We start from the raw sequence: 25,294 nt of genomic DNA, 5'->3' as shown, positions 1-25,294 counted from the left end.
AAAAAAAAGGACAAATTCATTGTGTGTGGCTTTAAAGGCACATAGGAAGGAAAAATATAAAATTTTGCAGAAATTATATGCATCAGTTTACAATGTTATTTTAAACATTATCATTTCTGCAAGTGTGTTTACTTTAATATGAAATACTAAAACAGAAACAGTTAAATAATCAAAAAAAAGGATAAAAAGGCCTGGGAAGAGGAATAAGTAAAGATTAAAGCAAAGAAAAGGGGGCCAGGGAGATGGCTCAGTGGAATAAGCACTTCCCTGGCAAGCACAAGGGAAGTTCAATTCCTGGTTCTACAAAACAAAAAACAAACAAACAAACAAACAAACAAAAAATCAAAAACAAAAACAAAAAAAGCAAAGTAAAAAAAGATGCCATTGAAATTTTCAATGAAATATTTATGCAATAAATATCTATGCAAGAATTTTTTTCCAGAAAAATTGTTAAGAATGAAATAAACAGATCATACTCATGCCAAGTGTACACAGAAGAAAAGCCTTTAACAGAGGGACATAAAGACAGAGTTAAGAATCACAGGAATCATATGTAACTTTGAATATCTGTCGTTTTATTCCTTAGAAACCCATTATCAATACAGCATAACCACAACTCTAGAGTACAAACAGGTAGAAAATCATGTGTTAAATGCAAGAAAGAAATTCACAGAACAATGAGCACCGGGCCTGTCTTTGGCTAGTGAAGAAGTGCTTCTCATTTTCAGTTTTCTGTACTGTACTTAGACGCCCTACATGAAGGCACGTCGCTTTTACAATGTGCAGGAGTTACTTCTACTAAAGATGAACCTCTGCATCCCAGCTCATATTAAAATTTAATGCGACGGAGTTTCTCTCCTGCCAGCTAATTCAGGAACTGAACCAGATGACATCCCTTCCTATACAAGGTGTGTTACAAAGTTTCCCCACGAGAAAGAAGCGTTATCTCCCGTTATCTGACCCATTTCCTAGCCCATGTTTCCAATGGCCAATTTCAGGGTAGCTCTGCCGCTTGGAATCTGCGCTGTCTTTGTTTTCCCGGGGAAGCTAACAATGGGCTACTGATGTGTGCTGTTATTCTTTCCTATCTGGTTCTGGCTGGGCCTCTGGTGTAGGATTCCTCTGACTCGCAGAGCCCGAGAGGCGACTGTAACGTTCTGTCGGAACACTGCCAACCTTAGACGGCCACAGTGCCCTCCGCCCGCTCACACATGCGCTCCAGAATCCGGTGGATGCTGGGGAAGCTGGGCCTGTCTGCTGGCAGCTTGCTCCAGCACAGACGCATCAGGTTGTAGAGCTCCAAGGGGCAGTTCTCAGGGCAGGAGAGGATGTTGCCGTCTCGTACGTAGTAAATGACCTCCTCGTGGGCCATTCCGTAGTAGGGCTGCAGGCCATAGGAGAAGATCTCCCAGAGCACCACACCGTAAGCCCACACGTCAGATTCTGTGGTGTAGCGGTTGTAGAAAATGGACTCGGGTGGCATCCAGCGGATCGGGATAGCGTCGTTTTCATTCGCTTTGTAGTAGTCTGCTGAGTAGATATTCCTGGAAAGGCCAAAGTCTGCAATTTTCACCACCATGTTCTCACCGACCAAGCAGTTCCTGGTGGCTAAATCTCGGTGGACAAACTTGCGCTCGGAGAGATAAGCCATGCCCGCTGCCACCTGCCTGGCAATGCACAGCTGCTCGGCACAGGAGAGGGGTGGCGGCCCCGGACTGGAGACCTGCGCCCTCATGGACAGGTCACTGTGACTGAGGCTGCACACGGCGTGGGGGGACATGCTGCGGAGGAACTCGTTGAGGTCCCCGTAGGCCATGTATTCAAAGAGCAGGCACATGGGTTTCCCGACGGCACACACTCCTGGAACCAAAGAGCATCCTCGATTAGACTGGGATCCTAAAATCACACATTGGAGAGAGCGTTGCAAAAACAAAGGCAAAGATTCATAAATGTGAGATCTTGCTCTTTCGTTTATAGCGTCATAGCCTAACCCTGATCCCACTGGCTTGTTTAAGGATCTTCTACGTACCTTTAAAGATTAAGCTTATTTGTGTACTTCCTGACTCTTCCAGTTTTTGTTAGATTTTCCTTCTACCATCCATTAACATACTATCTCTACCTTTCTATTTTTAAACATTCGCATATATGAGGCTTTTCTCCAACATTTGGCACTTTGAAAGGAAAGGTTAAAAAAAAAAAAAAAAGGAAAGATTATGTCTACCTTCCCCACATCCACATGTGTGGCAGAACAGGTGCTGTAAGACACTTGATAAACCAATGGACCCTTGCTCGAAGTTTGGAATGTAACTGCTCTCTGGGTCTGAGTACTTCCTTGGACAATGATAGCAAGGGAGGGTATCAAGTTTGGAAGAAATAACAACCCATCTCTGACAAAAGTATACATAAAAAGGGGGTGTTTGGACAGGATATCATGCCTGCGTGTTGTACTATGAATAACTACTACGAAGACAACAATATGCAATGTATTAATTATTGTAACTGTCCCACTAACTTGTTTTGAGACTGTTTCATTGCTACTTTTTTCCTCAATAAAATTAATAGAAAAAATAACAAAAATAATCCAAGATCCTTCAATGAAGTATTTAGTTGGCTACCGTAAAATATTTTGAAATTTAGGTTTTACTATTGATTTCTATCCTTCCAAAGGAATGTGTTAACATAAACACAATCTTAGATTTATTCCAGGAAGGCATTTGCAAATTTTAAAATATTTCAAAAAAAAGAACTGGAGAACTTGGAATACTAGATCAGATGGGCATAATTTCTTGTAATCATGAAAACTGAATATGTGAGATTTACTTTTAAGGAAAAAATTAGAAGTCTATTATTTTAAAAAAGAGAAATAAAGAAAACTATTTTATTGGTTTATTCATTTTGGAGTCTTTTTTAATTCCAGAGCCTCAGCAATCAGCATATTTATGTACACTACAGAGATAACAAAAGAAATATTGACCAGATCTTTTTTAAAAAAAAACAACTGGGATTCTTATGGGATCATCTTTAGTAAACATGGATTTACCCATTTTGCCAACTGGCCTTATTTTCTTCATGCTAGTTGAATAGATTTAAAAAGAATCCTTACACTGTAAAAAACACATGTTTCTCTGAGAAATACAAACATTTGAACTAAGATGATTTGATTAAACATTCCTGTCCCTGATTAAAAAAAATAGTACATGGAAGATTTTTAGTTTGTGGTGTTTATGAGTAATTATATATTTATATATGTGCATAAATAATTTATAAAAATATATGTTAGTAGATAAATGGGCATACAGATGACCATATGGGTGGATGAGTTTCAAGATGGATGATGGCTGTAAGAAAACCAAGTCACGGGGAGCAGAGTTGGAGCCCTGGCACCACAAGCCCTGTCGGCCCCATCCCTGGGGCACGCTGAGACAGAGTTTGAGACTGGGCCTGGTAATGTGCACCTGTAATCCCAGTGCTTGGGAGGCTGAAAACAGGAGGATCACTATGAATCTGATCTGTGTAGTGAGATCCTGAATACCTTGTACTAAATGCATTAAAAAAGAAAAAGAAAAGAAAACCAAGCCAAGCCTTTAACTGTATCAAGCCACAGCATTCAGCTTTAGTGTGACACCTTCCACAAATCATCTCAACTCTTTGTTCAACTGTTTTCTCAACTGCCAGAATATTGGGCAGGTGCCTATATTTTCCAATCCCTTGTCCTACTAAAGAGAATTCTGATGAGCTATGGATTTATACTCTTTTCCTCTGATTTATGACTATAAAATATGCACCAAGATTTCAATAAAAGGTAAGGAGCTAAAAGGTAAAAATACAAGTATATTCAGTAAGTGTTTACTATTCTAAATTCATAAAAGAAAGCAGATTTATCTTATTGGAAATTAGATTTTTTACAAATGTATTTAATATGAGGTCTGACTACACAGCATGATCCTCCTGTTTTCAATCTCCCAGCTCTGGGATTACAGGCATGCGCCACCACACCAGGTCTCAGTGGCTGACTCAGCGTGTCCCCAGGGCGGGACCCATGTGGCACACCATACTGGGATCAAACCCCAGTCCCTGCACTGACCTAAGTAGGTACTTAGTCAGCTGAGCTATTTCACTGGCCCTAGAAATTAGTTTTATAGATTGTCCCAGTTTGTCTGTTACTGTTGTGGTCTCATTGAAATTGTGTTAACTTCTAAAAAACTAAGAGTAGTGAGGCTACATGCAAAAATGATCACTGCTTATTTATACTTAAATAAAAAGCATATCCTGTGTTTATAGGACTGTGAGATTTTTGAAATTCAAATATAGTATTTCACAAAGTTGTGTTCCTCTTGGGCAATAAGAATGAGATAAAAACTCTTAGTGGTGTCATAGAAATGTCTCCACAAGACTCACAAATTTACAAATTGTACATTCTTTGTATATGAATCACTCTCAGGAATTCAGAATGTTGTAAAATTGCAAATGCTCATATATATATTTTTTTTTTTCAGAACTGGGGATTGAAATCAGGCTCTTGCGCTTGCCAGGGAAGTGCTTATTCCACTGAGCCATTTCCCCGGCCCCTCACATATTGATGTAGGAACAACACTTTAAGAAATAATGTAAATTATTCTATGACAAGAAAATAATCTCAATTTGGTGCTTATCATAGATTATGGCCAAAGGTTTTCAAACAACACACAATTCAAAAACCAAGAGCACTTATCTCTATGTAATACCTTTTAAAATTCTAGTACTGCTTTCTGTGCCTGAAAGATGTTAAATAGGCCTCTCAAGACCTGAGCCGTGATAGGAGGGACTCGGGTTTTCTAATAGATCATCAACTCTTCTCTATAGCTCTAGACACAATGCTTGGCTGAATTTCAAGGCAGAAACTCAGAAATAAACATTTAATTTTATCAACCATGATATTGTGAAAGCTGCCTCTGAAGTGGTCATAAATATCTAGCAAACAAGTAATTTCTATTTAAGGGCTAGGAGTGAAGTTAGGGAAGAGATTTGGGGTCTTAAGTTAACAAAATATTGCAGAAAAGTTTATGGAGGAGGAGTGCAGAGTCAGAAGAAGGCTGGGGACTGAGTCCTCGAACACACTGAGCCTAGGGCTGGGGGTAGTACAGTAGACAGAGCCCTTGAGCATGACTGAGGGTGGAGGAAACTGCTGCGAACCCAAGTCATTTTCTAATCTCTCTCACCTGACTTTTGCACATAACACGCTCACTTTCATTTCTTTAAAATATTTTGACTTCCAGGCACCGCAGTTTTTAAATTAACTTGTACTTTGCTCTTTTTAGTCTATTTTGCTTATTCAAATATTTTTTTTCCTTGTTCTCTTTCTCAAATGTTAGACTGATTCACAGCTTAGTACTTGGATGTGTTTTCCTGTTCTGGCTTTTCCTCTCCCTCCTTAGGTATCTTGCTTTGCCTCCTGGCTTTAAGTATTCAGTATACTCTAGTGATTTCAGGCTTCTCAGAAACTAGGTCACTGTTCCTGAAACCTAGCACCTCCATTTCTATCTGTGCCCTTGACTTCTTCTGGGTGTCAAGTAAACATCCTAAGTGTGTCTTTTTTTATTATTATTATTGATTGTATTAAGAAACAAATAGCAATGAAACAGTTTCAAAACAAGTTAGTAGGACAGTTTCAATAATTAATACATTGCATATTGTTGTCTTCATAGTAGTTATTCATAGTACAAGATGCAGATATAGTATCCTATCCAAACACTATTGGTACAAGTCTTTTTTCTCATTGAATTAAGAGAAAGTACCTGTATATCTATCCTAACTATTTTGTATATACTGATACAAAATGTTCCTTCATTTATGTCCCCCTTTTTTGTTTAGTTTTGTCAGAGAAGCATATTCCATTGCCATTTAAATATTGTAGGTGCGTGAATTCAGCAAAATAATACAATATAATCCAGTAGCCCATAATAGTAGTGGGTTTTCCATAAGACTGGCAATGTCAGAAGTTGTTGACCTGAGCCTTTTACAGCTCAACATATTAAAATGGCTTTACTTTTTTACCTTGTTTTTATTCTTTTCTGCTGGATGGTTAAGGCCAAGATAAGGCAAGACCTACATAACAAGAAATGTAACTTTTGTATCTGACGAGGTCAGTGAAATCCTCTCAGAATTTACCCTGAAGCCCTGTACTGCAATGAAGTCCTACTTTTTTATTAAATAATTTTGGTAAGTTGCGAAGCACCTCAAATACTCTCCCTAGTGAGAGAAACCTGCCCTTCTTGATCCTCGTTGTTCCCCCCAACCTGGTCTATGACATCTTCATTCTGCACAACCACAAACCTTGTTCTTCTCTTTGACTCCTTCCTTCACTGCATGTCCTGTAAGTGGCTGGCCAGCATATTAAATTTACATATAAAAGCAATCAGGTCTCGCTATCCTCATTACACCTCCCATGGGGGCCACACCATCATCTTCTCTTTTTTATTATTGAAAAACCTGTTTACTGTCTGCTTGTGCTCATTGCCTCCCTAAGTTACTCAAGAAAGCAGACAGAGGAATTCTGAAACCACTGGAGTCATGGCATGCCACTTTGAGTTCAAAGTCTCCATTTGCTCCCCTTTCATTCACAGCAAAAGCCTTTTAGCAAGGCCTAAAGGTACTCCTGCTACATTATCTCTCTGATGGTGTCTGTACAATTGGCTCTTTCTCATTCTGCTGTAGCCATCCTTGCTACTCAGGCACATTAAACATGGTTTTGCCACAGAAGTTTTGCACATGTTTTGCGTTCTTTTTGGAATGAGCTTTCCAACCTTGCTTCTAGGTCTTTATACAAATGTCATGTTTATTGACTGACTGTTGTACTAGGCATTGCACCAAAGGCCTTGCACTGAACCACACTCCTGCCCTTGTCTTAAAAAAAGCTTTGTTGAAACAGGTCTTGCTAATTTGGCAAGGCTATTCTTGAACTTGTAGTACTCCTGACTCAGCTTTTGTGGTGGTTGAGAATACACAAGGGTACCGCAGTCATGGCTGTTACATTTTTCAATAAAGTCTTCAAAGTTTAGCTCACAGTCCAAAAAAATTCTGCCTTGATTTTTTAAAAATTGCTCATATATAACATAGATCATAAGATACTTTTCATGTACTTATTTTTATTGTCTATCTCCCTGCCAGAGAATATAAGATCCATGAGAGCAGAGATTTTTCTTTGAGAGCGGAAACTCTTGAAGGTTTTGTTTACTGCTATAATTATATTGATCAACTATTTGTTAAATTATTGCTTATTCTGTGAATCTCTAAATAAATAGGAAGACAGTGATGAGCAAAACAGATTTAAATTACTGTCCTCAGGACATTCTATTTGGGGAATGAGAGACAAAACAAACAAGTGAAATATAGACACCATATAGTATTAATAAATTTTGTGATGGAGAAGCATTATTAATGGAAGATCATGTATGTGGGGCATTTTAAACATTTTTTATAAACAGGAAAGAGAAATCAGATAAAATTGAGATGATGAAACTAATAAGGTTAAGCCCGTCAAACACTGAACGTCCTACAGTGCTGGAGTCGGATGTGTGTCAGTACCTGAGGCTGGAGGAAATGTTGGAAAGAACAGAGATACATCACTGGTCAAAGAGTAAGGGCAGAAGCACAAATACATAAGCTATAAAAGATTAGAAGCTTGGAGACCTCTGTTTCCTAGTGAAAGAAATCTCACTTTATAGTTTCCTACCTAAGAGTTTCACAATGTTAGGGTTGTCAAACTCTGCCATGAGGGCTGCCTCCCTTTGGAAATCCGCTTGCATGTCCGCTGAGGCCTCTTCTTTGAGCATCTTCACTGCCACCATTGTGAAAGGTTCGTAGGGAAGTAAGCCTGGGGCCCTGAAAGGCAAATTTGTAGAGAGAGAAACCATCAATCAGGAGGGTTATGCCCACATTGCATGTTACCCATGAATATACATAATCCCTAGGGCCAAAGCTCAATGAAAAAATGAGAGTAGAAAATCATACTTAAAACTCCATGTCTCCACTTAAAGAAAACTCAGTAGACTTTCAGTAGAGACTAAGTATGAAACAAGGCATTATATTATCAATTAAAGGAATTCTTATGTGTGCAGACACAATGGTGTTATCATTGTCTTTCTAATCCCAGAATCTAAATTCCTTGAGTTCAGGGACCATGACCTATGCATTTTTACATCCTCCACAGAGCTGAAGGTAATATCTTGCCTTAGGTATATTTGGTTCCAAATAAGCAGTTAGGCAAGATTTTCATTGACAGTGTAATGTAACCAGGACCAGTATGAACAGAGATGAGATGTATCTTGCCACAGGTCACACGCCAAAATGACAGTTGGGGATTAAAACTAAAGGCCCATTTTCTGGCCCAGCTGTGTGTTTGTGGAACTATATCCATGCAGAAGGACATTTTATTCTGTTTCACACAGAGGCAATAAATGGGCTAGTATTAGCTAGTAGACTCTTTTCTTCAGCTAAATTTATCTAAATTTCTGCACTATTTACTCTTTTCTATTTTGTTATTCCATGAATATCTACATACAATGTATATGTGTCAAACTGAGTTCCCAAAATACTAATTAAAATGTCAACCTTCAGTGAAGCGGGGGATATATAGCAATAGAAAATTGAAGAGAAGTAAATTTAAGGCTTGCTACTAAAAACAATGTGAGAAACTATGCTTAAAATATATGACAAGTTCTTTTCTAAAAGTATAATTTATGACTTTTCAATCATTATTATGTACTCTTTAAAATATTTTTTTGGGGTCAGGGAGATAGCTCAGTAAAATAAACGCTTGCCTGGCAAGCACTGGGTCCCGAGTTCAATCCCCGGTTCCGCAAAAAAGAAAAAAGAAAATTTCTTTTTTTTTTTTTTTTTAAATGTATTTAGTGCAAAGTCTACAGGATTCCACTACACAGATCAGATGTGGAGTGATCCTCCTATTTCAGCCTCCCAAGCACTGGGATTACAGGCACATGCCATCACACCCACCCATTCTTAAAATAATTTTTTTAAAAAGTAAGAAAAAGACAAGAAAAAATTGCTTTATTGAAAGCAAATGTTAATATTCAATTATTTGTCCAATCTTGTATATCTGTTAATCTGAGCAACAGATTTGACAATAAAAATAGACAATATTACAGCCATTATTAATTTATTATTCTTGTTTTGAAAATATGTAACATATGTATTGTTGTATGTTACCCCGTTTTTGTCTTTGTATCTGCTATTTATTTTTGCTTTTGCTTTTGCTCTTCAAATAAAATAAAACACATTTAAAAAAAAATTTAGACCATTAGTAATCTCTTGTTGTTTCAATGATAATGTATTTGATATACTATAAATTGCATTAAAGTCTTTTAAACATGATAAAATAGTCTTTCCATTTATACTCCTGTTTTCCAGTAAAGATGAAAACTATTAGGATTTAGATTATAGTATGCAAAATAAATACAGCTAATCATGTAAGAAATTAGTTTGTGTAAAGCATACTGTATGCAATTTATACAACAGGTTGATGTGCGGGTAATTTTTCAGATACAACAGATTTTAGTGGACAGATTGTTATCTTTCACAACTCAATTTACCTTGCTTGAAAGACCCTTCCAAATGCTCCTTCCCCGATATCTCTCACATACTCAATGTTATTCCTTGGATACTCCAGGCTGAGCAGTTTGGGGTTCAGAAGGAGTGGCATCCTCTGGTACATGGGATTCGGATGGAGCCTGTCTAGCAAGAGCTCAGAAGGCAATGTGGTGAGGGTCACTGCTGCTGATTCTCTGCAGGCAAGGGGTAGGCAAGATCAAGAATGAGCTCAGGAGTGGGGAAGGCCTTTGCAGTCCTCTTAGGTCCTGACAGATTTGGTAGTTGGGAGTAAGAGAACCAATTACACTAAGGCAGCCAAAGAGTCTTTGATTTGAAAGTAATGAAGTATCTTGTTTGATCTAGAGTCAAAAGGCACATTTTTGGAGGAATTTTGTCACTATCCAAATTGCAAATGGCAATGGGGTTGGGAGGAAGGAAGGGAAGAAAATGGTTATTTCAATTAATTATTGTTTAAATCCTCTTTTCTGGGGAAAGTTAACTTTAGGACTTGTGAAATCAATGCAGAAATGCTTACTTTTTAAAAAAAATAATTTTATTGAGAAACAAATAGCAGTGAAATAGTTTCACAATTGATTACTAATACATTTTCAATAATTAATGCATTCCATATTGTTGTCTTAGTGGTTATTCACTGTACAAAATGCAGACATGATATCCTGTCTCAAACACTATTAGAACAAATGTCTCTATTCATCGAAGTAAGAGAATGGAGCTGTATATCTATCCTAACTATTTTGAGTTTACAGATACAAAATGGTCATTCATTTGTATCCCACTTTTTTGGTTAGTTTTGTCAGAGAAGGGCATTCCATTGTCATTTGAATACTGTAGGTGCATGAATTCAGCAAAATATCACATTACAGTGCAGTAGTCCATAATAGTAGTGGGTTTTCTGTAAGAATGGCAATGTCAGAAGTTGTTGACTTGAACCTTTTCCAGCTCAGCATATTCATATGGTTTTACTTTTTATACTTCATTTTCATACTTTTCTGCTGGATGGTTAAGACCAAGATAAAGCAAGACCTGTATAGCAAGAAATGTAACTTTTGTATCTGATAAATTCACTCAAATCCCCTCAGGATTTAATCTGAAACTCTGTACCACAGTTTGTTGATCCTTTGTCAGTGTCAGCCATGTGGATGAGTCTCGGCCATTGCTTGACCAATTTGCTTTCTGTGAAAGCTAGAGAGAATGTTTTCTCTCCATGTGACTCTCCTTAGGCACACTCTACATCATCCATCACTTTCCTTTGTGGTCCCATAATCTCCTTGATCAGAAAATTTGGGACACAACTGAGTTACATGTTATAGTACAGGTTCTTCTATGTCCTGAGTCTTCACTAACTTTGAAAGTCTAGGGCCAAAATGTTGACTGTCCTTGCAGCCCTTCTTTCTCTCTAATTTTTGGTCTGCAAATTTAGGTTGTTAACCTTCCAGAAGAGAGGCTTATCATCATTATCCTACAACATAGGCAGTTGAGCTTAACCTCACTATCTGTCTGGATATCAAACATCTTAGATATAACATGGAACAGGTATTTTCCATCAAATATTGATATTTTAAACTTTGAGTCCCTCCAGAATATGAAGAAAAAGATTAAAAAGATAAAAAAATTTAAAAAAATAAGAATAAGCTATGTGTGCTTAGCTTTATAAAGAAAACCTCACCTCTTCTTATTTTTCCACTCTTTTCTTCTTCGACAGCAATACAGAGTAGTGATAGTAAGAAGCACAAATACTGCAAAGCTGGACATGATGGAGATGATTACGGTCATGGAGTACGTGGGTGTGACGGAGAAGGGAGACGAGGAAGAGGGCAAATGCGGAATGTCCACACTGGGCTTTGAGGATGGCATCGTTGGGAATGCTGCAAGTGAAAATAATGCTTTTCATTCATTCTTAGATCTTTAAGAAGCAACGTTTTTGTCTCCAGGGAATCAGTGGATTAAGTCTATTGTAAAGAATGTGCTTTTGTATCAGGATCTTCTTGGTTTTCATATATAAAATTTAGTTTTAAGAGTACAGTAAAATTTGGATATAAGAGAATCTGTTTATAGAATGATAGGGTTTTAAGAGAAGAAATAGTATTTTTCCAAGAGAAATGCAGGTCTTTGTTTAGTGTCCTTTGTACTGCATCACATTATCTATGGTTGACAACAGTCATGAAAATTGTTAAATAAAAATGTTTTATGTAAATTATACCTGAGATTGAGATTGTCTAGCTAAGCATTCATGCACATTTATTATTGGTAACACACCATTCTATAAGATTTCTACCATATCAATACTCTTAACAAAAAGGATTCTGTTTGGATGGGAAGAAAAAAACTACAGAAGAAAATAACCAGACTCCACCTTACACTACTAACTTCAAAACTAGTAGTTTAAAAATCACATCTATACTATTGAGAGAAAAAAAAATGTCACCCAAGATTGTCCATCCCCAACTACTGCACCTAAAATAATCCAGGCAAAAATAAAATTATTGGGCTGCCTTAAGACCTTGTCTGAGGAAGTACATGAGGGGACTCTTAACTAAATAACAATTGAATTGGAAAGAGACTTCAAGATGAAGAATAGGGGGCCAGGGAGATGGCTCATTGGAATAAGTCCGTCGCTGGCAAGCACAAGGGCCTGAGTTCAATCCCCGGTTCCGGAAAAAAAAAAGATGAAGAATAAAGGCAGCAAGAAGAGTATAAATCTAAATCTGAATAGACAATGATGAATGGTTGGGGATTTTGTCTAAATCTTTAAGTGGAAATTGCTACAGAACTTCATTCTTCAAGGAGAAACCTAATAGTGCTGGGTAGTAAAGAAGATACAAATATTCTGAGGATTTTATTGGACACTAAGAGTCCCCTGCAAAAAGAAGAATTAAGGAGCAAGAACAGCACTATAATGAAAGAACTGGTATCTGCGTTTCACCAAACAGTGGAGGAATAATAACCAGACAAGAAAATAAGATGAGAAAGAAGAAACCACAGAGGTAAACTTAACTTAATAGAGATCGTGTAAAAATAAATCTTTATCCAATCGTCAGTTGATGCGCATCATTATAGACTCTGCTTCAATGAACATGGATGCACATAAATCACTGTAGTATAATGTTCTTAATTCTTTTGGAAAGATACTAAAGGTGGATATCTGGGTTAAATGGAACCACTAGTCTTAGATGTCTGATAATCTCCACATTGATTTCCACAGAGATTGCGTCAGTTTACACTCCCACCAACAGTGGAGAAAAATTCCCCTTTCCCCCCCACAATCCTACCAACATTTGCTATTGATTGTATTCTTGATCATAGCCATTCTTTCTGGAGGGAGAGGGACTCTCAGCGTTGTTTTAATTTGCATCTCTGGAGTGACCAGTGAGATTGAACACTTTTTAAAATATATTTATTTGCTGTTTGTGCTTTCTCCTCTGAGGGGTGTGTATTCATCGCTGGTGCTCATTTTTGGATTGGGTCTTTAAATTGGGGGACTTTGATTCTTTCCAGTTCTCTATGTATTCTAGACATCAGTCTTTTGTCTGAGGAACAGCTGTCAAACTTGTTTTCCCAGTGTGTGGCTTCACCGTTTACTCTATTGGTGATTTCTTTTACTGTGAAAAAGCATTTTAATAAGATGTGATCCCAGCTGTTGATTCTTTGTAATGTATGCTGTGCAATTGGAGTTTTTCTGATAAAGTCTTTGCCTCCTCCTATAGAAGCACAGTTTGAAATAACTAAATACTGGGAAAAGCCTAAATGCCTATCAACTAATGAATGGATAAAGAAAACATAAGGTTTTTAAAAATACAATGGAATATTACTCATCCATAAATAAAGATAAACTTGAGACATTTATAGATAAATAGATGCTTCTAAAGAACATGTTCTTAAGTGAAATAAATCAGAATCACATGTGTAAATATTCTATTGTTTTTCTGGTGTGAGAAGCTGAAAGTATAATAAGGGCCAAAATGTATAAAAATATTGAAAAATAGGAAGGTTACATTCCAATGGGATAGAGCATAAAGGGAGAAGGAGAGGAGAAGGAAAAAGGGGAAAAAATGAGCAAAGAAAGCTAAGATGGAAGCACAGCTTCTGTAAATACAAAGGGGAAGAGGGACAGAAGAGAGGGAGAGAAATGGTGAATAAATACGAATCAAGATATATAGTGTGTGGGTACAAATTTCCATGGGGAAAGTGATCTGTATGTATATCGAAACTGTGCCAGAAAGCATAATTAATGATGAAAGAAGAGATTGTGAAGCAAAGGCAGGAGGGCTAAAAATCAAGTTCATCAGTTGCTATGTAAAATATGAATAGATTAAAATCTATGAATGAAAAATTAGTCAGGATAGACTAAACCCAGAAAAAAGTCAAATACTAATTGACTTTTAAGTCAGTGAAAAGAAATGAATTCCAAGTAACTATAAATATGAAAAAGAAAGAGTACCAAGGCTAATGTCAGAAACTTAAAATTAAAAGCACTCAGATAAGTCAAGTGACACTCTGCATTTGTAAAACACTTCGTGAAACATGAGAAGAAAGTGTCATGAGTCACTATGCCTCACAGAACATGGCAGTCAGACATCTAAAACAAAACTTAATATTAATTCAAAGAAAATCTGATTAGAAATGATCATGATTAGGATTGATCTAGTGGAAAATTTAAGTCAGAAATCAACTCAACTGAATCAATAGACTCACATAAATGTAGGATACTATTAATACCATATGATTACTAGATAGATAATATGAGTTTATAATACTAAAAAAAGAAAAAGACTTTTATCACGGACAATGATAGTTACAGTGTAGATAGAAACACACATTCTTCATGCTGTGTTCAATGTTAGGCTTTCCACATAGGCATTTACAGTCTGAAGACAGCGCCAAGATCATATATTTGGATTTTAAATATTAACCTAAGCCCACCCTTTTCTGTGACAAAGGTCTTATTTTTCTTTCAGTATTATAAACTCATGCTATCTATCTAGTAATCATATGATATTAATAGTCTCCTACATTTATGGAGTTTATTGATTCAGTTGATTTTATTTCTGACTTAAATTTTCCACTAGTTCAATCCTAAATCCATTAGGGTAAGTTGCTTAATATTGCTTTCTCTCATTGACAAGTATATTAACACTGAGGGCATTTGTAGTATCTAATTTTATAGGGCTTTTAGAAGTACTAAGAGACATAATGTACCTAATACACTGGACAGTTCGCCTGGATGGGGGCACAAACTCACTTACTCTCTGTGTATGTGTATGGAGATAATATAGAAAGAAGCAGGGAAGCATTGAGGAGAAAAACAATTGTCATCCTAAGAATGAGCCAGATTGGCTCACTGCTGAGTTTTTCTGTACTAATGTATAAGAAAATCCCACAGAAGGGGGTTGTTGTGCTTAGCAGAAGAATAACATAAATAGCATATAGGCACTGCATTCTCCAAAAGGTATTTCACTTCATCAGAAGAAGCCATAAAGAAATAGAAGCTATTGAAATTTTTGTCTCTCTCTCTTTTTTCTTTAATAATTTTATTGAGAAACAAATATCAATGAGCAGTTTCACAACCAATTACTGGCACTTTTTCAATAATTAATACATTGCATATTGTTGTCTTAGTAGTTATTCATTGTACAAGGTGCAGATATGATATCCTGTCTCAAACACTATTATAACAAACCTCTCTATTCATTGAATTAAGAGAATGGAGCTGTATAATTATCCTAACTATTTTGAATATACAGATACAAAAGGGTCTGGACATTGTCAATCTTATGGAAAACCCACTACTATTATGGACTACTGGACTGTATTAGGAGATTCTGCTGAATTCAAACACCTACAATATTTAAATGACAATGGAATGCCCATCTCTGACAAAACTAACCAAAAAAGTGGGATAGAAATGAACAACCCTTTTGTATCTGTATACTCAAGATTTTTGTCTTTTTCAAGGAAAATGAGAATAATACAGAGATAAATAATTTTTAAAATTTCTTCTAGCACCCCTCAAGGTGAACTGCTAATAACTTTTGGAAATCACTCAGAAACAAAACAAAACAAAGCAAAATGAAACAAAACAATCACAACAAACTCTTTAAGAAGGATTTAGGGTCTTTAGACCTTTCTGTAGAGTATGGGTTGCTGTGCCTCGCAAGGATACTTTCTTTGCTCATCACTGACCCTCCAGAAGAGCGAAAGGCAATTTCTTCACAATAATTCCACCTAACTCCAGGAGAACAGACATTCCCCACATATGTATGGGGGAAATGATCATTTTATGATATTTGGAGCTCATGTTCTTCCTGTATCAAAGTCTTCATAGAATGTTGTTTTCTAAAGACTGGGAAATTAGTTATCATATATTGATATGCATTGTTTCTAATTCAGAATTAAATGTCAGTTTCTTCAGTATAATAAATCTGCTATTAGTGCATGAATCGATGAACGAGTGAAAAAATGAATGATGACAACGACCACAGTTATCCAAATAAGTTCTGGCTGGTAATATGACAGAATTAAAACATACCTTTTTGTTTGTTTGAGACAGGATCTCTCTATGTAGTTCAGGCTGGCATTAAACTTGTTATGTAACCTCAGATTCACGGTAATCCTCCTGCCTCAACATCCCCAGTACTGAGATTATAGGTATGCACCACCACACCCAGCTAAAACATATATTGTTTAAAAATCCCATTAATCTGGGATTAAGAATTGTGTGTGCTTCCAGAATACTAGATTTTGAGGGCTTTTCATAACTATTCTTGTTTAATAACCCTAAATGATTCAATTAAGAAGAGTAGCATTCTATCTTTTACTACTTTAAATCCTAGTTCTTTAAATAAGCTGGTAAAATCAAGAAATCAGACCTGAAATATGCATTACAGGAAGAGACTGTGATTAATCCCTGTAACATCCAAGAAAGTTAATTGTAAAACTTTTCTAATTTTATTCTGTGGATTTATGCTTTCTGTTAGGTTAAGCACCATTTGATAGAAGTTAATTTCTAGGATTTTTTTTCAAAACAATCTTCTTGAATTCTTTCCTAAAGATTTTGTGATGATCCTTTGAAATCCATTTGATTTAACTTTATAAATGTTATCTGGGAAATTAACTTTCCTAAGAAACTCTTGTTTTTCATCAATGGATAGTATGAGGACAGATAATGATATTATGTGTAGTATAGCACTACTTTTTTCCCCTAAAAGCTAGGAGAAAGAGTATTAACTTTTTTCACCACAAAGAAATGATACAACAAATGGAGAGTGATTACTCTGATTTGAATAGTACATGTATCAAAATGTCACATAGTACCCCATAATCACGTATGGTTTTACATGCCAATTAAAAAAAGAAAAATCCCTACAGCCAAATATATTAGAACAAATACAGGGCCCAGGGAGATAGCTCAGCAGAATAAGCACTTGCTTGGCAAGTGCAGGGTCCTGAATTCAATCCCTAGTACAGAAAAAAAAAAAAAAAAAAAAAAGAAAGAAAAAGAAAAAGAACAAATACATTGAATTTGTGTGGGACCCCAGCAGTGATAGTTTTATGGTTTGCATGTAATTTTAATGTGTGAAAAACCACATAGTTAAATATCCTTTATAAAGAAGAATAGAAACCCATTTTTGCAGACAAAATATTAGGAAAATTATATTCCAACTACAAATTAATTTTTTTCCTCTTGTAAAATATGTGTGTGTGTGTGACAGGATTTCCTTATATTATTTATTGATTTATTTATTTTCCTTATTTAGTTTAGACTGTCCTTGAACTCAGGATGTAGTTCAAGGAGGCCAAGTTAGCCTCAAACTTGCTATAATCTTCCTTTCTCAACCTCCTAAATGCTGGGGTTACAGGCATGTGTCACATACCCATCTTAGTAGTATTTTTAGTTTTAGAATCAGGGCAGAACTTTCAGATAGAGTGGGATTATTTGCAATTGCTTTCCTTTTCAACTTTTTGTTGTGCCACTTAGAAATTTTTTCTACAATGAAAATGGAATTCTTGTACAAAACCTAACACTAAACTTCTGAAAAGAAAAGAGAACCAAAAATGGACAAACTATCTCTACTCTTAAAAGACTTGTCACAAATTAAAAAAAAAAACACAAATTGAGTTTAATGAAAAAATACATACTTGTTTCATCCACAAGTAATTAGATACTACAGAATCACGAATGCTAAAGTCAGCAGGTGACATTTTAAACCTGGTTTATCTTTCAGTGAAGTCACAAAACAGGGTAGCAAGCTTGAAGTGGAAGACATTAATTGCACCATCCACCAAATGCGGTGTTCTCCAGGGCCTCGTGGGGCACACAGCACAGCCTGCAGCCCCCTTCCTGTGTGTTCTGCCTGGGTGCGGCCGGCGCAGTCACTCACGCGCTGCACGTTCTCTCCTGCACTTCATGAGGTGTGAATGTAAGTACGCATGCAGGCATCCAATTCCATACACATAAACTTTCAAGGACACAAACAAAATTACTTACTTGTTAGGTTTTCTTTTTTATAATCTGAGGGGGAAAGGATAAAAATTTGTTTTAAGTGAGCATCCAGATATATATTCTGTGGGAGAGTGCTATGAAATGCAATTCTTTTTTGAATATCCAACTGGAAAACATTCTTTGCATTCACAAGTGAAGGCGGAGTCTTTGAAACTACACCAGCTGTTAGGGATGAGAATCCAGGTCCTCACAAAGCCCACGAAAGCAACATGCAGCAGTTCAGCTTTGTTTTGTGAGATCAGCGTTTTCAACCATGTGGTTTCTTTTTGCATGCTTAAAAAATCTGTGTCATTGGCTACAGAGAGAGGACTTTTACCCTTTACTTCACTCTTCTGACAAAATATGAGCTATTTCTTAACTATTTTTATGCACAGTCTAGAAATTGTCACAAGCCCTCTCTCCTAAGATTCTCTATGAAACAAGGTAGATTCAAATAGCAGTGAAGAGTGTTTTTTTTTTTTTAATTTTTAGAACAAATGAAGTAGTTATTTATGCTATTGTGTGCAATTTGAGTAGCATTGGGATTCTGCTATTAGGTATGTAAGGAAAGCAAAACAATCAATAAATCAACCAATCAACAGATTAGAAAATGCCCAGAAAGCCTTAAAATATTAGGAGCTTTCATTCCACACCTTAGTTTATTCAAAATAGTAAATTTCCCTTGACTTTACAGTCTTGTAGAAGTCTTTATTACCTAAATATGGCAGTCTGGTACAGGCCATGGGATCCCAGTGCATGCTGGGAAGCTTGCTGCAGTCTAGCATAGACAGCAGATGCATCCCAGATCTATAGAGTCCTCTGCGGATCTTTTCTTCCATCTCCAGCCACTCCTTTGCACAGAAGAACTCCTTTACTGCTAAGCAGTACTCTCTAAATAGTGGAAACAGAACACAACTTGGTGAATTGTGGCACTTAAAGCCAACTATGTGGCAGAGCTTAAAAATCTGTATTTTAAAAATATCGTCAGAGTACACTGTGCTTGCAAAAGCATTTTTGAAAAGAATTTCTACTGTAAATAATGTGAGGCCGTATGAGACTGTATATTACACTGTAAGATGAAGCATCGAATTCTCAATTTCCAAAGCTCAAACTTGAAAGTTATGCACAATAAGTTTAATTTTGATTCATTTTTTTTTTTTTTGCTGCAAACAGCAGAAGTTGTCAGAATCTCAAAAACATTCTTAAGAAAATAGTGTGGAAAGTTTAATGTCTCACTATTAAACCTTTGAATAATAAAACCCAAAAGCAGAATGTATTAGATATTTTAATTCTGATAATACTAATACTTACATAACATATATGGATTTTGCACAATACAATGTCCTTAAAATATGCAATTTTACAATTATATATCAGAGAAAAAACTTCTATAAAATGTGAGGTTTGCAGTATCTTTTCTTATGTCAATGGGAACAAAATATTTTACTATAAGGATTTAAAACAATACAAATGATTTTCTTTCTTTTCTGTGGCAGAACTGGGGATTGAACTCAGGCCCTTGCACTTGCCAGGGAAATGCTTATTCCACTGAGCCATCTCCCTGGCCCCTATAATAAAAATAGTTATCTATATAGTACTTAGAAGTGTAAGAACAAAAGTATGATAAAATGACTTTGCATATTTGAGAGATAACTATGCTATTCTAATAATTCTGAAGTCCTAAGGAAAAATTTTCTCTTATAAAAAGTAAGTTATTTTCAATCTTAAAAAGGTCTGTCATTTTGGCTTATGAGTGCAAACTGATCTAAGATATAAATGCTGAAAGATTACTCAATACATGTATTTTCTGCTAATATACAAAAACAAAATTCAACTTTACATCTGGAAAAGTTGGGTTGGCGAGATAGCTCAGGGAACTAAGTGCCTGCTTAGGCAAGCACAGGGCCCAAAGTTCGATCCCCAACACCACATGCTTAGCTGGCACCAGCCCTACGCCAGGCATGCTGAGCTGGCCACCTACACTGGGTGTGGTGGTGCGCCCCTGTAATCCCAGGGCTGGGGAGGCTGAAAATAGGAGGATCACTAAAAGTCTGAGCTGCATAATGAGACCTTGTATCAAATACAAAAATAAATAAATCCAGAAAAGTTTTATAAATTTTAATTAATAAAGGAGATTGAAATTAAAAACAGCTCAATTATTATTTATAAACCATATTATATCTGACAGGGGAATTATAAGACTATCAACCAAAAATCTAGTGGAATTCTGTACACAGTTGAGACCTACAAGTAAAATAAAACACAGAAGTTTCACTGTCTCTTACCAATAACTTAGTAGGAAGTAACATGGAAATATTTCCCCACCTGCTGGTGAGGATTAGTGACCTATGATTGCCAAGACTTGATTGTGTGTGTGTGTGTGTGTGTGTGTGTGTGTGTGTGTATGTGTGTGTGTGTACAGCACATGTGTGTGTGTATAGTCAAATAAAAATATAATAATCTAAGAATTTCACAAATATATTGCCTGCATCTGACTGTTTCATTTTTACTGGGGAGAGAAAAACCTTGAGTAGCCTGACACATCTATACTTTTATTTTTATATTGTACATGAATGGTTTTAAAATTCATAGGCAGTGTCACAAGGAGCTTGACACTATGTCTTCCATCACCTAACTCTATTTCTACCTCTGCCACCCAATTAAGTGAAAGTAGCAATAAAAATGAACAAACCACTGTCACATGCAGTATCTTGATGAATATTTAAAACATGCTCAACAAGAGGATCCAGATACAAAACAATGCATATTGTACAATTTTACCACTGTGAAATTCGGAAACAAATCAAAGTAGTCTATGTTAAAGAAATCAGGCCACCTTTGCGGATAATGGGAAGTTGATTAGAAAGAGCACAAGGGCATGCTCTGGGTGGTGAAGCATTCTGTATTTTGATTGCACTTGCTGCTGCATACATATACATGCCTTCATTAAACCGAACTTGATGACTAAATGGAACACAATTCATTTTGCATAAATTATACTTTTGTCAACTAATTGCCACAATACAAGAATACAGTATTTAAAATCTGTTTAATATGCTCAAAAGTTATATAGCTTAATTTTAAAATTTCAAAGCTTTAAGGAAATTAATAATATTTTCATTCAAATAAAGAATGAGGGAAGGAATTATATTTCCACAATTTTGTGAACATTCTAGCTTCATGTGCCAATTATATTGTAAGAAGTATTATCACATAGCTACAACAGCAAAACATACCTAGTCATAAATTTACAAAAAGTAATATTCATATGAAGGAAATCAGTAAATTTTACTAACAGCCTAAAATAGGATTAAAATGAATGACACACAGGACCATACTCCCAAATGAGAATACTGAATAGTGTAAATATAGCAATTCTTTTGAAGTTAATCCCAAGCTTAGAGTCATTGTAGTCAAGTTTCAAGTGGTATTTACAGGTTGGTTTTGAAAACACATTTTCAAATTTCACATTTAAAAAATAATTGCATGCCAAGTCAGCAAGATAGCTCAGTGGACTAAGCGGCTGATTGGGCAAGCTTAGGCGAGTGCAGGGACCACAGTTAGATTCCTAGCACTATATGCCATGCCAGCCCTGCCCCCAGGGTGGGCTGAGCCAGCCAGAATCCAGGTGGGCATAGTGGCACATGCCTGTAATCCCAGTGCTGGGGATGCTGAAAGCAGAAGGATCGCTATGAGTCTGACCTGCGTAATGAAACACTGCAACAACCAAATACATTTTTTAAAAAATTGCATATCAAATAATTCTGAAAAAGATGAAATTCTGTGAGCTTTCTGGTAAAAATAAATAAATTATAAAGACATTGTAGCTAAATCCAAGCATTTCTAGCACAAAATAGACAAGTCATTAATGACAAATAATTCAAAGTATAGAAACATGGATGTAAATAAATATTAAGTAAACACCCCTCAGTAGTGACGAGCTAGTTCAGTTTTATCACTGAGAGTCCTACCACCAAAGAAATTCCTCATTCCCAAAATATATTTGTTTAAAACATTTTTGCTAGTGAACAAAATTTCCTTCCACAATTTCCATTTAAAGAATATGACAACTTGGGCAATTAAAGGAAAATGAAACTCAATACTTAAGCCATTAATAATTTTATATTTTCACCTTTACTTAGTAGGTAATTACTATGGTATCATGAATAAAACATAATTTCTGATTTGCCTGAACCTGAGCAATTTGAGGCAACTTAGAAATACCATTAAATAGATATCATTTTTTAAAAATATATTTGGTACAGGATCTCACTACACAGCTCAGACTCCTAATGATCCTCCTGTTTTTGGCCTCCCTAGCACTGTGATTACAAGTGTGCGCCACCATGTCCAGTCTCAGTGGCCAGCTCAGTGCACCTGGGGGGTGGGGCTGGTATGGCTTGTCGTGCTGGGATTGAACTCCAGTCCCTGTGTTTGCCTAAACAGGAGCATAGTCTGCTGAGCTATCTTGCTGGCCCAAGGCTCATTTTTGGATGACAGTTTAGTCTGATGCAATGACAAAGCTTAAAGGAGAGTCATGAGCAGGGTTCTACAAAAATCTGATGCTAAGTATGAAGCTCATGATGGAAGAATTTGTTTGCATGTGATCTTCAACCAACTCTGACTCAGCTGTTTAGAAATCTCATGCAGCAGCCCTGTAGGGAGAATGCTTGAGACAGGATTCCTTAGAGCCGTGTTAAGTGCATTGCTTACAATCAAAGGAGAAAGGATTAAAAGCTTGATGTGTAGCATGAAATTGACTACCTCTACAGAACAGATTAAGAGATTAACTCTTCCCAAAGTAAAAATCATAAGAAAAAAATAACAACATGACTAAGGCACATTATTAAAGCATATTGATAAAAGAAGATACTAAAAACAAAGATACAGGTTTGAAGACAAAAAATTTAAATTAATAAATGACATCTCAAAAAGCAGCATAAGAAATAGTTCTTCCTCTCTTAGTGACACATCCTCAAAATGTTTATAGATGAAATAATATTCATAACATTTGTGATTCACTTCAAAATATATAATCTGGGCATGGCACTGAAAAGGGTCAAGTGGGTAGGGATGAAATGAGATTGACCATGAATTGATAATTTTTAAAGCTGAGTGACAGGTACATGAACATTCATGGTTTTTATTTTTGTAAACGTACAAAAATGTCTACAATTAAAAAAAAATAGCCAAAGCAAAAAGAACAGTTCATTTTGCATTGGGGTAAATAATCTATAAAACCTACAATTAGCAAGCACTTAAGTGATCATAGCTTTAAAATTTTATTAGAAATGAATGAACAAACTGGTAAATAAATAAGCAAAGGCTATAAACAGAAAAGCATTTAAAAGACTTAAGATTGTCAAGTATACTTAAGATCTTTGTTTTCTTCTTTGTGATTTTTGTGTATTCTATTTATGCAGTGGAGTCACGTGGGCTCCCTAATCAGAAAACCGCAATGACTGCCACAAAAGAGAAATGTATTTCTAATCTCACAATTACCCCTCTCAAGCATCTGTGCACAGTGTTGAGATGATTCACTCAGAGGTCACTGATCAAGTATGCTAACTATTCTAGTCATCACCACAAACTACACTAGCAGTGCTAAGAACAAGATGGGCAAAATCTACTGTCACATTCTTCTGCTAGCTACATTTGTTCTATACTACATATGTTCCATTTTCTAGTTAAAGGATTTCATTTTTGGTCAGTACCTCCAATGTACAATTATGAAGAAGTCTAAGAAAAAAAAATCTAAACTGAAAATGTGGCCATGGAAACAGAGGTGTGTGAAACAAGCAGTATTTCCTTAATTCCCATAAGACAAATCTTTACTTCAACTTGTTCACTTTTTTCCTCATTCTCTTTTTAGCAATAGTTTTAGTTTTTTTCGCTTCTTTTTTCTCCTTTTCTATTCCTTCAATGCCTGAATACCTGGAAATTTTCCTGTCATTCCTGTTCATGATATAACTTCTTAGGTGAAAGAACATGGCACCCTTACAGTGCCAAGAAACATTCAAGCTCGATAGTAAATTAGGAGGAAAACACTATTTTAATGACCTTAATATGTTCTCTTGATAGTGTGACCCAAATGATTTCAATTTAAATTACTCTTGGATTTTTATCAGAGATAGAAAAGTGTCATATGGGTAGTTCTGATGTGTTTTCTTTGAAAGAAAACTTAGGAAGAATGACGTCAATCCAGTTTCTAACATATACATGATGGGGGACGGGGTTTGTCCTCCCTTCAACTCCGCTGCGCAGATGAAGAAACAGAAGCTTAGCTAAGACCTGGCACATCCAGAGTCAAGAACTAATGGTATTAGGACCTTGTTGTATTTAGCTCAAAAGCCAGGTTGCTTCTTGTAGCTTACTTTTATATATGAAGATAATGAAAGCAGAGGTAATTCTATGAAACACATAAATTGCAATATTTGAAAAGTATGGGAGTTTTAAAAAGACATGTATTCATAAGCCATTCCTCCCACTTAAGTGAAGTGTGTCAGTAGTGAGAACGTAAAATCGAATGTACTGACTTCTCAATAATACTCTGCCATGAGAACAGAGGTGTGTGAAACAAGCAGTATTTAATGCTGTACTTGTCACTCACTGATAAGTGATGCTCAAAAACTTGAAGTAGACTTTTTTGTCTAGGTGTACTAATTATGTTAATTTAGAATTTCTCTTCTTATTTGATGAACAGAAAGGATATTCGTGGATATGATAATGTGAACAGTAACAAGGATAATAGAATTTAACCCTTCATGATATTTTCTAGAAGTTCAGAGTCTTTGCACTACAGTTATTTATGCGATAGGAATTTTGTCTTGCAAACGATTCCTCTGTTCAGTGAAAGCCAGCTTTTGCCTTTACCGTTGCTCAAGAGAAATTCTTCGGAAACCTTTTCTTGTTTTCCAGACAGAACGATGGAAATTTCCCATTTACTGGCGTTTGACGTCTTACCTGCACATGGGGGTGGGAGCCGACGCTGCTCCAGGGCCACCACACTCTTGGAACACGTGGTTGCACAGCCAAGCCTCTGCAGCCGGCTGGCAGAAGGGGCTCACAGCCCTCAGTTCACTCCAGGCAGTGTGAACCAACAGCTCTTGGGTCTCCTCAGGGTCCGTGTAGGAGGTGTTGAAAAACACAAGCGCATCTTTTGCCAGAACAGAGTCACACACCTCCCCTCTGTACTGGGCGCAGTAGCCT

The 25,294-nt window shown here is 36.3% G+C and overlaps 1 protein-coding gene across 3 annotated transcripts in view; it reads right to left on the bottom strand.

The window, feature by feature from the left end:
- Positions 1 to 579: 579 nt before the first annotated feature.
- Positions 580 to 25,294, bottom strand: part of Musk (muscle associated receptor tyrosine kinase) — a 144,425-nt gene continuing 119,710 nt past the window's right edge. For 2 of the 3 annotated variants that reach the window (XM_004638087.2, XM_004638088.2), the window contains 5 exons: positions 18,801 to 18,976; positions 11,273 to 11,471; positions 9,588 to 9,779; positions 7,712 to 7,860; positions 580 to 1,860 (listed from right to left, as the gene is read on the bottom strand). In XM_004638087.2, the coding sequence (XP_004638144.1) occupies positions 1,178 to 1,860; positions 7,712 to 7,860; positions 9,588 to 9,779; positions 11,273 to 11,471; positions 18,801 to 18,976 (1,399 nt within the window). In that variant the 3' untranslated portion in view covers positions 580 to 1,177. Of the gene's footprint in view, positions 1,861 to 7,711; positions 7,861 to 9,587; positions 9,780 to 11,272; positions 11,472 to 18,091; positions 18,116 to 18,800; positions 18,977 to 25,048; positions 25,293 to 25,294 lie in introns of all 3 variants that reach the window. The other variant, XM_004638086.2, reaches the window with a different exon arrangement.

Source organism: Octodon degus, unplaced genomic scaffold (assembly GCF_000260255.1).
Source record: "Octodon degus isolate 3935 unplaced genomic scaffold, OctDeg1.0 scaffold00094, whole genome shotgun sequence".
Classification (NCBI taxonomy): domain Eukaryota; kingdom Metazoa; phylum Chordata; class Mammalia; order Rodentia; family Octodontidae; genus Octodon; species Octodon degus.
This window is presented reverse-complemented; position numbering and strand designations above follow the sequence as displayed.